The sequence below is a fragment of the Pangasianodon hypophthalmus genome, chromosome 26 (assembly GCF_027358585.1).
Source record: "Pangasianodon hypophthalmus isolate fPanHyp1 chromosome 26, fPanHyp1.pri, whole genome shotgun sequence".
NCBI lineage: Eukaryota > Metazoa > Chordata > Actinopteri > Siluriformes > Pangasiidae > Pangasianodon > Pangasianodon hypophthalmus.
The window spans coordinates 19,619,524-19,634,320 of record NC_069735.1 but is presented as its reverse complement, the minus strand read 5'-3'; the positions used below and the strand labels follow the sequence as shown (position 1 = coordinate 19,634,320).

Sequence of the window (14,797 nt, the reverse complement as noted above, 5' to 3'; positions counted from 1 at the left end):
TAAACCATTTTGGTTTATGTGTGTTGTACATAAACAGTCCCTGTAAACACATGTCTCAGCAAACCAGGATACTGTTGACCCTGTAAACCTGTGAAAATTCATTATATGTCCATGGTTTCATGCTCAGAACAGTTTTTTTAAGTGGGATGTATGTTAGTGGGGTCATATGACATTGTTTGATATCTGTTTCATTGGTAGGATGTTAGGAAAGGGGTGTCCCTCTTAACCACAGTGGTTTCAGGCTGTCCTCATAAACACTATATACCTCTGTGTGTGTGTGTGTGTGTGTGTAATTATTGGTTAATTTTCAAGGTTTACTTAGAAGCAGTTAGATTTTTCACCACAGGGGTGTAGTGAGAATTTCGCTTCCTATTTTTGACTACTTGTCATTTTACACACACACACACACACACACACATGCATGCGCGCACACACACACACACACACTTGTTCAGAGACACTGAAGAGAGAGAGTCAGAGGGAAAGAGGCAGAGAGAGAGACCAGTTGGTTCTACAGGTTCTGAAGGATGGCGTTGCTCTTCCTGCTGCTCTGTGGTGAGAAGTTTTTTATTCTTCTTAGGTCCTCAGGTTGAGGTTTATTTTCTTCTTTAACATTGCAATTTTAAAAAAATGACAGTTTGAGCAGTCAGCTGATGTGAAGGACATCGGAGAAACAAACTAAAAAAAGTCAAGTGGCTTTATTGTCATTTCAACCATATACAGCTAGTTAGTACAGAGTGAAACGAAACAACGTTCCTCCATTTACATTACATTTACATTTATGGCATTTGGCAGACACCCTTATCCAGAGCGACTTACAATAGTGCTTTGAAGTCTATCAAAAATACTTTCTGATATTGGCTCGGTAGGTCACAAACTAGGAATACCATCAGTCCAAAACTCTGTTGGGGAGGTTTTTTATTTTTTTGTGAAAGTGCTAATTTAAGTATTTTATGAAGAGGTAAGTCTTTAGCCGTCGTTTGAAGACTGCCAGTGACTCAGCTGTTCGGACATCTAGGGGAAGTTCATTCCACCACCTTGGTGCCAGAACAGAGAAGAGTCTCGATGCATGCCTTCCTTGTACCCTGAGAGATGGAGGGATCAGTCGAGCAGTGCTAGAGGATTGGAGGGAGCGTGGTGGCGCTCGAGGTGTGATAAGTGCTTTGAGATAAGTGGGTGCTGGTCCGTTTTTGGCTTTGTAGGCGAGCATCAGTGTTTTAAATCTGATGCAGCAGCTACAGGAAGCCAGTGGAGGGAGCGCAGCAATGGGGTGGTGTGGGAGAACTTAGGAAGGCTGAAAACCAGTTGTGCAGCTTCATTCTGGATCAGTTGCAGAGGACGAATGGCGCTCAGAGGCAGACCTGCCAGGAGTGAGTTTCAGTAGTCCATTCTTGAAATGACAAGGGACTGAACAAGCGCCTGTGTGGCCTGTGAGGAAAGAAATGGACGAATTCTTCTGATGTTATAAAGGAGAAATCGACATGAGCGTGTTAGATTGGCAATGTGAGAGGAGAAGGACAGTTGATTGTCCATGGTTACCCCAAGGTTGTGTGCAGTAACCGAAGGCGAGATCAGAGAATTGTCTAGGGAAATTGCAAGATCCTGAGATGGGGATGAATCACATGGGATGAACAGCAGTTCAGTTTTGGTGGGATTAAGTTTCAGCTGATGAGTTGTCATCCATGATGAGATGTCAGCCAGACATGCTGATATCCGAGCAGAAACATGAGAGTCTGAGGGAGGGAAGGAGAGGATGATTTGAGTGTCATCTGCATAGCAGTGGTATGAAAACCCATGTGAGGATATGACCGCACCAAGAGATCGAGTATAGAGGGAGAACAGGAGAGGACCAAGTACTGAGCCTTGTGGAACACCAGTGGAGAGTCTGCGAGGAGCAGATGTGGATCCCCTCCATGTCACCTGATATGACCGATCTTCCAGGTAGGAAGCAAACCATTGCCATGCTGCACCACGAATTCCTAGACTCATGAGGGTGGATAGGAGAGTCTTGTGGTTCACTGTGTCAAACGCTGCTGAAAGGTCAAGGAGGATGAGAACTGAAGACAGTTTGGCTGATCTAGCGGCATGTAGCTGTTCAGTGACGGCCAAAAGGGCAGTCTCTGTGGAGTGTGCCGGTTTAAAGCCAGACTGATTGGGATCTTGGAGGTTGTTCTGTGAGAAATAGCAAGACAGCTGATTATAGACAGTCCGTTCAAGGGTTTTAGAAAGAAAAGAGAGAAGTGATACCGGTCGGTAGTTGCTGATGACAGAGGGATCTAGAGTGGGTTTCTTCAGGATGGGAATAACTCTTGCTCTTTTGAATGAAGTTGGTACATGACCAGATGTTATGGAGCCATTGATGATAGTGGTGATGAAGGGGAGGAGGTCTTGAGAGATGGTCTGGAGCATTGTCGAGGGGATTGGATCCAATGGGCAGGTGGTAGGATTGCAGGATAAGATGATTTGCAGGATCTCTTCTGTTGTTAGTTTAGAAAACTGTGTCAGTGAATGAGAAGGAGAATCCTCAGTGTGCAGTGTAGGAGCAGGAGTAGAAATGAATGTCTGACAGATTTTTCCAATCTTCTCATCATAAAAAGTGGCAAAGTCTTCAGCAGTCAGAGAGGATGGAGCAGGAGGAGCCGGAGGGTTGAGCAGTGAAGAAAAGATGTTGTGGAGCTTGCGAGGATCTAGTGCAGAGGATTCCAGCTTCTCTTTGTAGAAGGCAGTCTTAGCAGAAGTCACTTCAGATGAAAATTTGGACAGGAGAGCACATCTAGGAGACCAGATCTGTGTCGAGTTGCGATTTCTTCCACTTCTGCTGTTCTTAATTTTCTCCGATTACTGCGCAGCACATCCGATAGCCAAGGAGCAGGGCTGGAAATCTTCCTGGGTTTAGAGGTTAGAGGACAGAGGAGATCCAAGGATGAGGAAAGTGAGGAGAGGAAAGTGTCAGTGGCTAGCTCTAATGGTAGGGAGGAAAAGGAGTCAGGGACAGGAAAGGATGATAGAGTGCAGGAAGCTAAGGAGGAAGGGGAGATAGAGTGAAGGTTTTTACGAGTGGGAGAGAAATATAGATGGCTGATGGTTTTAGGCAGGATAGGGAGGGTGATGGTGAAGGATACCAAGAGATGATCAGAGATGTGGAGAAGGGTAGCATAGATGTCTGAAGTAGGAAAGGGACGACTGAAGACAAGGTCCAGGGTGTTACCTCCTTTATGTGTAGGAGGACAGCTGTTGAAAGTTAAGGAAAAGGAATGGAGAAGAGGGAGAAGGCAAGAGGACTGGAGCTTGTCAGCAGGGAGGTTGAAATCTCCAAGGACAGTAAGAGGGGTGTGAGTAGAGAAAAGACTGAGAAGCATGTCCATTTCTTCAAGAAAGACTCCGAGGGGACCAGGAGGTCAGTAGATGACAACGATGAGAAGGTTGACTGGAGACGTAACTGTAACTACATGGAATTCAAAGGATGAGATGTTGAGATGATCTCCGAGACAACAGAAAACCTGTACCACCACCCCTGCCAGCTTCTCGTGGAGTGTGCGAGAAAGCATAAGCAGAGGATAAGGCAGCCAGTGTAGCTGAGTTCTGTGGAGAGATCCAGGTCTCAGTTAGTGCCAAAAAGTCAAAAGAGTAATGGGAAGCGAAAGCTGAGATGAAATCAGCTTTCTTTACAGCAGACTGGCAGTTCCAGAGCCCACCTACCACCACTGTTTGAGATTGAGACAACAGAGGAGGGTAGATGAGGTTACTGGTACTGCGGCCTCTGGCTTGTGCATGAAAGCTTCTGGGTCTGTGAGAGGCAACAACAGAGATTGGTTTGAGGCACATGTCTGTGGCTTAGTGAAGATAAAAATAAAGATTGAGGGGGAATGTGTAGTACTTAACTAAACAAAACATACACCATTAGAGTTGATAAATTTAGAAAGTGTGTGTCTAACTGTTGCAAATTATGTTTTCTGACCGCTACAGACACTAGTGGTGTTTCCTCCTTTATGCGTCAGCATTGACACTAGCGTCTGTAGCGGATAACCTTCAATATATCTTAGTAAGCCCTGCCCACAGTTCACACCTTAAGGAAGACTGAAACTACTCTTGATTAGTCACCTGAGAGAACTAATTAGCATAGACTAACAGACACTTCCAAACACCACAACAGAATCAACAATACAACAGAATCAACAATACAACAATTCTAGTGGCAAGAATCTAGATCCAACTGAGTCAAGTAGATAGTACACAAAGTCAGAGACTTACCTTACCAGTAGAGAATAAATTCAAGATAGAACTTAAAGCACACCTCCAGGACCAAGGTGCTGCATAAAACAAAACACAGAACTACAGTTGACATTACATATATTTACAAACATGTGCAGACAGCACAAGACAGTACAAAACCTATCAAAACAAGACAATGGGCATGGTGAGTTACAGTGCAGCACCAACTAGCACACAGTACTAAAAGAAAAAATGAGTCTTATGACAGTAGGGCAAAAGATTGACAAAATAAATTGCTGAATGTAAACATAAGGAGTAGCAGCTAGATGGAGAGTATAAATATACAGTATATAATAAATATTTATAGCAGCAGAAAATTGAATACAGGCGTGTGCAAAAATTGCAAAGAAGATGGGGGTGATGTTCAGTTGAGAGTGTGTGTGTTTTAGGTCCAGTCTCTGAGAATTGAGGAGTCTGATGGTTTGGGGGAAGAAACTATTGCACAGTCTGGTCGTGAGGCCCGAATGCTTCGATACCGTTTACCAGACAGCAGGAGGGTGAAGAGTGTGTGAGAGGGGTGTGTGGGGTCGTCCACAATTCTGGTGGCTTTGCGGATGCAGCATGTGGTGTAAATGTCTGTGATGGAGGGAAGAGAGACCCCAATGATCTTCTCATAGGCTGCAGGGTCTTGCAATCTGAGACGGTGCAATTCTCAAACCAGGCAGTGATGCAGCTGCTCAGGATGCTCTCTATAGTCCCTCTGTAGAACATGGTGAGGATGGGGGTGAGAGATGGGCTTACCTCAGCCTTTGCAGGAAGTAGAGACGCTGCTGAGCTTTGTTTGTTATGGAGCTGGTGTTGAGGGACTAGGTGAGGTTCTCCACCAGGTGAACACCAAGAAATTTGGTGCTCTTGACGATCTCCATGGAGGAGCCGCCGATGTTCAGAGGAGAGTGTTCACTCTGTGCTTTCCTGAAGTCAAAAACCATCTCTTTAGTTTTGTCCATGTTCAGAGACAGGTTGTTGGCTCAGCACCAGTCCGTTAGCCACTGCACCTCCTCTCTGTATGCTGACTCATCGTTCTTGCTGATGAGACCCACCGCGGTCGTGTCATCGGCGAACTTGATGATGTGATTCGAGCCGGGCATTGCTACACAGTCGTGAGCCAGCAGGGTGAACAGCAGTGGACTGAGCACACAGCCCTGTGGGGCCCCAGTGTTCAGTGTGGTGGTGTTGGAGATGCTGTTCCGGATCCGGACTGAATGTGGTCTCCCAGTCAGGAAGTACAGGATTCAGTTGCAGAGGGAGGTGTTCAGGCCCAGCAGGTTCAGCTTTCTAATCAGGTGCTGAGGAATGATTGTGTTGAATGCTGAACTGAAGTCTATGAACAGCATTCGAATGTACGCATCCTTTTTTTCCAAGTGGATGAGGGCCAGATGAGGGTGGTGGTGATGGTGTCATCTGTAGAGCGGTTGGGACTGTATGCGAATTGTAGGGGATCCAGTGAGGGGGGCAGCAGGGTCTTGATGTGCCTCATGATGAGCCTCTTGAAGCACTTCATGATGATGGGTGTGAGTGCAATGGGATGGTAGTTGTTGAGGCAGAGCACTGGAGACTTCTTCAGCACATGAATGATGATGGTGGCCTTGAAGCACATTGTAACTGTGGCGCTCCTCGGGGAGGTGTTGAAGGTGTTGAGGTGTTGTCCGTGAAAACGTCCGCCAGCTGGTCTGCACACCCTCGGAGCACCCTGCCAGGAATGTTGTCTGGTCCAGCAGCCTTCCGTGGGTTGACTCTGTGTAGAGTCTTCCTCACGTCGGCCGTGGTAAGACACAGCACCTGGTCATTGGGAGGATGGGTGGTCTTCCTTGCTGTCACACAATTCTGTGCCTCGAACTGAGTGTAGAAGTTGTTCAGCGCATCTGGGAGGGAGGCATCACTGTCACAGGCAGGTGAGGTTGTCCTGTAGTTGGTGACGGCCTGGATGCTCTGCCACATGCGCCACGTGTCTCCGCTGGCCTTGAAGTGGCTGTGGATGCTCTGAGCGTGTGTGCGCTTTGCCTCTCTGATGGCCCGGGACAGTTTGGCCCTTGCTGTTCTTAGGGCCACCTTGTCACCTGCTCTGAAGGTGGAGTCTCAGATCTTCAGCAGCGCACGCACCTCTGCAGTCATCCACGGCTTCTGGTTGGAGCGTGAGGTGATGGTCTTGGAGATAGTAATGTCAACAATGCACTTGCTGATATAGCAGGTCACTGATGTCGCATATTCCTCCAAGTCAGTGAAGTCGCCGTCAGTTGCCGCTTCCCTGAACATTTGCCAGTCAATGTGTTCAAAACAGTCCTGAAGAGCAGAGATGGCTCCTGCTGGTCAGGTTTTCACCTGCTTCAGAACCGGTTTGGAGCGTCTGACTAGCGGTCTGTATGCTGGGATTAGCATAACAGAGATGTGGTCCTAGTACCCGAGGTGGGGGCAGGGCTCAGCCTGGTACACCCCGGGGATGTTTGTGTAAACAAGATGTGGCACATTCTCCCTTCTCTTTGCAAAGTCCACATGCTGATGGAATTTAGGGAGCACTGACTTAAGATTTGCATGGTTGAAATCTCCGGCAACAATAAACAGTCCGTCAGGGTGTGAATTCTGCAGCTCGCTAATAGCCCCATACAGTACACAGAGCGCCTCCTTAGCATTGGCACTGGGGGGAATGTACACTCCGATTATAAAGACAGTGGTGAATTCCCGTGGTAAATAAAATGGTCTGCATCTAACAGTCACAAACTCCACCAGCGATGAGCAGTAACTAGAAACTAGCACTGAGTTCTTGCACCATTCTGTGTTGATGTAAACACACAAGCCGCCTCCACGAGCCTTACCACACAGAGCTTATTTCAAAACTGAAATAAGAAAAGAAAAAAACAGGACCCAGCATTGTTCCTTTGGCCCATACCCCTCCCATTCGATGAGGTACTCCAGCTGGCCCTTTCTGCGAAGGGAGTTCAGGATGGTTTTGACCAGGTAGGCCAGTCTTACCTCGGGATTCCAGCAGATCAGTGAGGAAATTGATCGCCAGGTGTGAACAGGACAGTTGGGGTTTGGGCAGTGGTAGGAGTTTACTGGCAGGCAGGGTTCTGGGCACTTTGGCTTGGGTGCAGGCACAACAGGAAGACATGGCCCAGTGCATGTCTGCAAACATATTTGGCCACCAATACTTGTCCCACAGAAGATGGTAGGTGCACAGGGTTCCCGGGTGGTCGGTAGCAATGGAGGCGTCGGCCCAGTTAATGAGTTTGGTTCTCAGGTGGTTAGGGACAAAAAGCTTTTTCGGAGCACAGGAGGAATTTGCTGCTGGGGGGTGCCTAAGATGGCCTGATCCAGTTCCCAGTCAATTGAGCCCGTGACCCAGGAGGGGGGAAGAATGCATTCCGTGCTGTCCATTGGGGGTTAGGCAGCATGAATGTGGGACAGTGTGTCTGCCTTAGTGTTTTTGGAGCCTGGGCGATAGGACTGGTTAAACTGAAATCAGGTGAAGAAGAGAGACCGGCGGACTTGCCGGGCGGTTTGAGGCACTTAGCAGACCTGAAGTATTCTGGGTTCTTATGGTAAGTATACAGTACTCTGCAAAAGTCTTAGGCACATGCAAAGAAATGCTGTAGAGCAAAAATACCTTCAAAAAAAAAGAAATTAAATAAAGAGCAGTAAACAGTAATAAATGAAACAAAGTCAATATTTGGTGTGACGATCCTTCGCTTTTAAAAAAAAAAAGTATTCTCAGGTGCAGTGTGTGCAGTTTTATAAGGAAATGAGCTGTAAGTGTTACTGAGCATCTTGCAGAAGCAGCCACAGTTCTTCTGGAGACTTTGACTGTCGACTCGCTTCTTATTTCTGCAGCGAAACCCAGCAGCCTTCATTATGTTTTTATCTGAAAAGTGTCTCTTATGGAATCTGCTGCTTTCTTTACTGACGTACAAACATTTTTCTGTAACATTTCATTTTGTGCTGGAAAACTAATGTTTGGAATCTAAAATGTTTTTGTACTGAATCAATAATATAGAAGTCAGAAAATAAAAATCTATAACAAAGTTTGTACCAAAAAAGTAGGGTGCCTAAGACATTTGCACAGTACTGTAGGTGGTAAATGGGTGTTCAGGTCCCTCGAGCCAGTGCCTCCCTCCTGAGCTAGCTTGACAGCCAGCAGCTCCTAATTCCCAATGTCATAATTCTGCTCAGCCGATGACAGCTTCTTGGGGAAGAAAGCACTCAGGTGGAGCCTGGGCTTATCCCTGAACCATTGTGAAAGGATGGCCCCAACTCCCAACTTGGAGGCATCTACCTCCACAACAAAGGGTCTGGATGGGTCAGGGTGCTTGAGAATGGGAGCTGTGGTGAAAGTGTTCTTGAGCTGGGTCAGAGCCTGTTCACCTGCAGGGTTCCATGCCAGGCACTTGGGACCTCCTCATAGCAGTGACTTGTGGGGGTGAGCAATGGAACTGAAGCCCCAGATGAAGCACTGGTAAAAGTTTGCAAACCCCAGGAACCAATGTAGGTCCTTGATTGTTCAGGAGGTGGGCCAGTCAATGACAGAAGCCACCTTGGACTGGTCCATGGACACTCCATTGGGGCTGATAACGTAACATGGGAACAAAAGGGTGCATTGCTAGAACTCGCACTTCTCCCCCTACATGTACAGCTGGTGCTGCAGGAGGCGCTGAAGGACCTGGCGGGCATGGTGGATGTGAGCATTGAAACAAGAGTAGACCAGGATGTCATCAATATAGGCGATTATGCATCAGAATATTGAGGGGGCGCTAGAGAGCCCATATAGCATCATGCAGTACTCACAGTGGCCAGAGGTGGTGCTAAAAGCTGTTATTCCATTTGTCCCCCTCATGATTGCGCACCAGGTTGTAAGCACTGTGGAGGTCTAGTTCGGTGAACAACTGGGCAGGTTGAAGCTGCTCCAGGGCAGCAAGGATTAAGGGCAGAGGATACCGGTATTTAACTGTGCACTGGTTGAGCCCCAACTAGTCAATACTGGGTCTGAGGCCCCCATTTTTTTCTCCACGGAGAAGAACCCAGCCAACCCAGCTGAAGCACCTCCCGAATGTACTCCTCCATCACCTGCTGCTCTGCCACAGAGAGAGGATAGACTTGGCTGAGAGGGGGAGTGGTTCCAGAAAGCAACTTGATGGCAAAATTGTAGGGATGATGTGGAGGTAGCCCGTTGGCATTGGTCTTGCTGAAGACCTCAATCAGGTGCTGGTACTCGGGGGGTATGGTAAACAAGGCTTGGTTTTCAGGGCTTTCTATATAAGTGAAGGCTACGGTGAGCTCTGGAACTTGGAGGCAGTGGTTGAGACAGAAGGAGGACCAACAGGTGAGTTGCTTTTCTGACCAGAAGGTTTGAGGATTGTGAAGCTCCATCCATGGGAGGCCCAGGATTACTGAATGTCTGGGGGAAATGGTGACCAGCAGTGCGATGTATTCGTTGTGGAGAGCACCGACTTGAAGTGGGAGGGGTTGCATGCAGTTGGTGATGGTGCCTCCCCCAATGGGTCCCCCATCAATCACCTGAATTTTCAGTGGGCGTGGCAGAGCTGTAGCAGAGGTTGAATGGGGATGTTGAGCCGGCGTGAAGAGGACACTGCCCAGTGATATGATCTGGCTGGCCATAGCAGAAGCAGTGGTGCTCTCGACATCGCCTCTCCCTCTCTGCTTCGCTTTGCCATGCACACCCCAGCTGCATGGGCTCCGCAGGAATGCTGGCACTTGGAGAACCTCCCTCAAAGCAGGGTGTAGGACAGTTGTGGTCAAGTGTTCAAGATGGATGGCCAGGTTGAAGAGTCAGTTGAGGGTGAGTTGCTCGTCACAGCACCTCTGTGAGGATTTTGTAAGCCTCTAAACTCAGTGATGTGGCTCAAATGACTTAAACAATATTTTACTAAATGTCTCTTTATATTTCTTACAGCAGGGTTTTACACAAATGTGGACTAATTGCTGTTTATGGTTATTGGAACATCATTTAGCTGTGAAAACTATTTCATCTTATTTGTTGCAGCAGCTAACAATTTGTTAACAATTTGTGTTGTATAAGTTAATATCACAAGTCTGTGTGAACAGAACAAAGTCAAATCAGCAGCTCCGCTCTTACTGTTTATTACAATCATTTATTCTTACGAGATACTAATAATGCAACTTAATAACCTTATTCCACTCTATATAACACCGTATAACATTATTCCACACTGTATAACACCGTATAACATTATTCCACACTATATAACACCGTCTAACATTATTCCACACTGTATAACACCGTATAACATTATTCCACACTGTATAACACCGTATAACCTTATTCCACACTATATAACACCGTCTAACATTATTCCACACTGTATAACACCGTATAACATTATTCCACACTGTATAACACCGTATAACATTATTCCACACTTTATAACACCGTATAACATTATTCCACACTATATAACACCGTATAACATTATTCCACACTGTATAACACCGTATAACATTATTCCACACTGTATAACACCGTATATCATTATTCCACACTGTATAACACCGTATAACATTATTCCACACTGTATAACACCGTATAACATTATTCCACACTGTATAACACCGTATAACATTATTCCACACTGTATAACACCGTATAACATTATTCCACACGGTATAACACCGTATAACATTATTCCACACTGTATAACACCGTATAACATTATTCCACACTGTATAACACCGTATAACATTATTCCACACTGTATAACACCGTATAACATTATTCCACACTGTATAACACCGTATAACATTATTCCACACTATATAACACCGTCTAACATTATTCTACACTGTATAACACCGTCTAACATTATTCCACACTGTATAACACCGTATATCATTATTCCATACTGTATAACACCGTCTAACATTATTCCACACTGTATAACACCGTATAACCTTATTCCACACTGTATAACACCGTATAACATTATTCCACACTATATAACATTATTCCACCCTGTATAACACCGTCTAACATTATTCCACACTGTATAACACTGTATAACATTATTCCACACTATATAACACCGAATAACATTATTCCACACTGTATAACACCGTATAACATTATTCCACACTGTATAACACCGTCTAACATTATTCCACACTGTATAACACCGTATAACATTATTCCACACTATATAACACCGTATAACACTATTCCACACTGTATAACACCGTATAACATTATTCCACACTGTATAACACCGTATAACATTATTCCACACTGTATAACACCGTATAACATTATTCCACACTGTATAACACCGTATAACATTATTCCACACTATATAACACCGAATAACATTATTCCACACTGTATAACACCGTATGACATTATTCCACACTGTATAACACCATATAACATTATTCCACACTGTATAACACCGTATAACATTATTCCACACTGTATAACACCGTATAACATTATTCCACACTATATAACACCGTATAACACTATTCCACACTGTATAACACCGTATAACATTATTCCACACTGTATAACACCGTATAACATTATTCCACACTGTATAACACCGTATAACATTATTCCACACTATATAACACCGTATAACATTATTCCACACTGTATAACACCGTATAACATTATTCCACACTGTATAACACCGTATAACATTATTCCACACTGTATAACACCGTATAACATTATTCCACACTGTATAACACCGTATAACATTATTCCACACTATATAACACTGTATAACATTATTTCATACTGTCTCTCTCGCAGCTGTCTCACTCTCTGATGGGTTTAATATTGACGTGTTGAACCCAGAGCCATTCATAGGAAATAAAGAGGACTTTTTTGGATACAAACTGCAGCAATATCAGTCTGACAAGATGAAACAGTGAGTATTTACTCTATTTATTTATGTCGCTAAGTTCACGTTTTCTAAACCTGTCTCAAACTCACAAGGAATAAGAGAACTGTGCCTCAAACACTCTGCACTTCCCCACGTCTTCCTGCAGTCTGTATATTGTAAATACATGATCAAAACTGCTGGTTGTAAAGATTTGGCTAAGATATAAATCAGCATGAGTTAGAAAACCTGCGTGTGATTACAGATATGGAGGGATTACCTGTAATTCCAGTTGATGATGATGATGATGATGATGTGAGGTACAGGAGCAGATCCCACTGACAGCAGATATGATAAGGTGTTAAACTGAATGTTCACAGATCAGCTGATGAAGATGACCAAAACATATTACTGAGCAGCTGTGTGTTACTCTGACTGCATGAGTGTTCAGTACTCAAGCGTGTGTGTGTGTGTGTGTGTGTGTGTCCTGTTAGTATGAGTTCATGGTGCCGAATGCTGTTAATGTGAATTTAAACAGAGTAGTCTGCTGTGTTTGGGATCAAGTCTCTCAGCTGAAAGTGTTTAGTCCATGTGTCTGTCTATCTGTCTGTCCATCCATCCAGTGATGTGATACACGACCTCTAAAGCAGGAACAACGTGGCTTTTATATTTCTGTCAGCTACATGGAGGGCGAGATGATGAGCTGCTGAAAATCATATTGTTGTGTTTGTGTGTTGTTGTGTTGTTGTTTGTTAGAATTATCGTCAGCGCTCCATTAGGCGCAAACAGATCAGGAGCGATTTTTAAATGCACAGTGGAGAAGAGAAACTGCAGCCATTTGTATCAGCCAGGTACGTACACACACACACACACACACACACACACACACACACTCCTAATCAAGTTGTACGGGTCCTCAGACTTGAAGGAGATCAGGTTCTTTGGGATGTCGATGGCGGTGAGGACGTCTCCATCAGCCACACTCACTGTGAGTTTAACACTTTATCACTTTAACAGTTTAACATGTTAACATTTCTTCATTTTAACACTTTTCACTATCACTTTATCAGTTTAACAGATTAACACTTTATTGACCGTTAATACTTAGCTTGCTTTTCAGCGGTTTTATTATAATCAACGCGCACATACACACACACACACACACACACACACAAACTAAAACGGAGAGCCAGAAGCTAGAAGACATGAACGCACCCTGGGACATAAAGCAGCAGCCACTCCACTGTCGACAAACCTGAGTGAACACGTGAGAGTGGGGGGGCGACAGCGTCCAAACATCCCAGTTCTCCACAACACTCTATGCCTGTGAAACCCTCCAGACCTACCCCTGTACCTAAGAAAAAACTATTCACTAAAGGCTTGACTAAACAAATATGTTTTCAGCCGAGACTTAAACACTGAGACTGTGTCTGAGCCCCGAACACTAAGTGGAAGGCTGTTCCATAACTGTGGGGCTTTGTAAGAGAAAGCTCTGCCCCCAGCTGTAGCCCGCATTATTCGAGGTACCAACAAATAGCCTGCACCTTTTGAACTGAGTAGGTGCGGCGGATCATAAAAGACCAAAAGTTCGCTCAGGTACTGTGGCGCGAGACCATTTAGTGCTTTATAGGTCAATAGTAGTATTTTATAATCAATAGAAATTTGATTGAGAGCCAGTGCAGTGTGGATAAGATAGGGGTGATGTGGTCATATCTTCTGGTTCTAGTAAGGACTCTCGCTGCTGCATTCTGGACTAACTGGAGCTTGTTTATGCTCCTACTGGAACATACAGACAGTAAGGCATTACAATAATCCAACCTAGAGGCAACAAAAGCATGAACTAATTTTTCTGCATCTTGTAGTGACATTATATTTCTTATCTTAGCAATATTTCTGAGATGAAAGAAAGTGATCCTAGTGATATTATCTACATGAGCTTCAAAAGAAAGACTAGAGTTGATAATCACACCAAGGTCTTTTACTGCTGCACATGATGAAACAGAAAGGTCATCCAGAGTTATTATGTAATCAGAAAGCTTACTTCTAGCTGCATGTGGTCCTAGTACAAGTACTTCTGTCTTGTCAGAATTAAGTAAGAGAAAGTTAATAAGCATCCAGTTTCTAATGTCTTTTACACATTCCTCAACTTTATTAAGCTGGTGTCTGTCATCTGGCTTTGCTGAAACATACAACTGTGTGTCATCAGCATAACAGTGGAAGCTAATATCATGTTTACGAATAAATTTGCCCAGAGGTAGCAGATATAGAGAAAAGAGCAGTGGGCCTAAAACAGAGCCTTGTGGGACACCAAACTTTACCTTAGTATGAGAAGAGAAGTCACCATTTACGTTTACAAACTGATAACGATCGGTCAAATAAGACCTGAGCCAGGAAAGGGCTGTTCCCTTAATGCCTACTACATTTTCCAGTCTATTGAGGAGAATAGCATGCTCAATGGTATCAAAAGCTGCACTAAGGTCAAGCAGCACCAGCAAGGAGACACAACCCTGATCAGAGGCCAGTAGTTGGTAATTTACCACTTTAACCAGCGCTGTCTCTGTGCTATGATGAGGCCTAAATCCTGACTGATACATTTCATGAATGTTATTCCTATGTAAGTATGAGCATAGCTGCTGTGCTACAACCTTTTCTAGGACCTTGGAGATAAAGGGCATGTTTGA

The 14,797-nt window shown here is 44.7% G+C and overlaps 1 protein-coding gene across 1 annotated transcript in view; it reads left to right on the top strand.

Annotated features, from left to right (window-relative positions):
- The first annotated feature begins 453 nt into the window (after nucleotides 1-453).
- Nucleotides 454-14,797, top strand: part of LOC113524858 (integrin alpha-M) — a 66,787-nt gene continuing 52,443 nt past the window's right edge. The window contains exons 1-4 of the mRNA XM_053229779.1: nucleotides 454-555; nucleotides 12,047-12,164; nucleotides 12,873-12,967; nucleotides 13,037-13,104. Of these exons, the coding sequence (XP_053085754.1) occupies nucleotides 528-555; nucleotides 12,047-12,164; nucleotides 12,873-12,967; nucleotides 13,037-13,104 (309 nt within the window). The 5' untranslated portion in view covers nucleotides 454-527. The remainder of the gene's footprint in view (nucleotides 556-12,046; nucleotides 12,165-12,872; nucleotides 12,968-13,036; nucleotides 13,105-14,797) is intronic.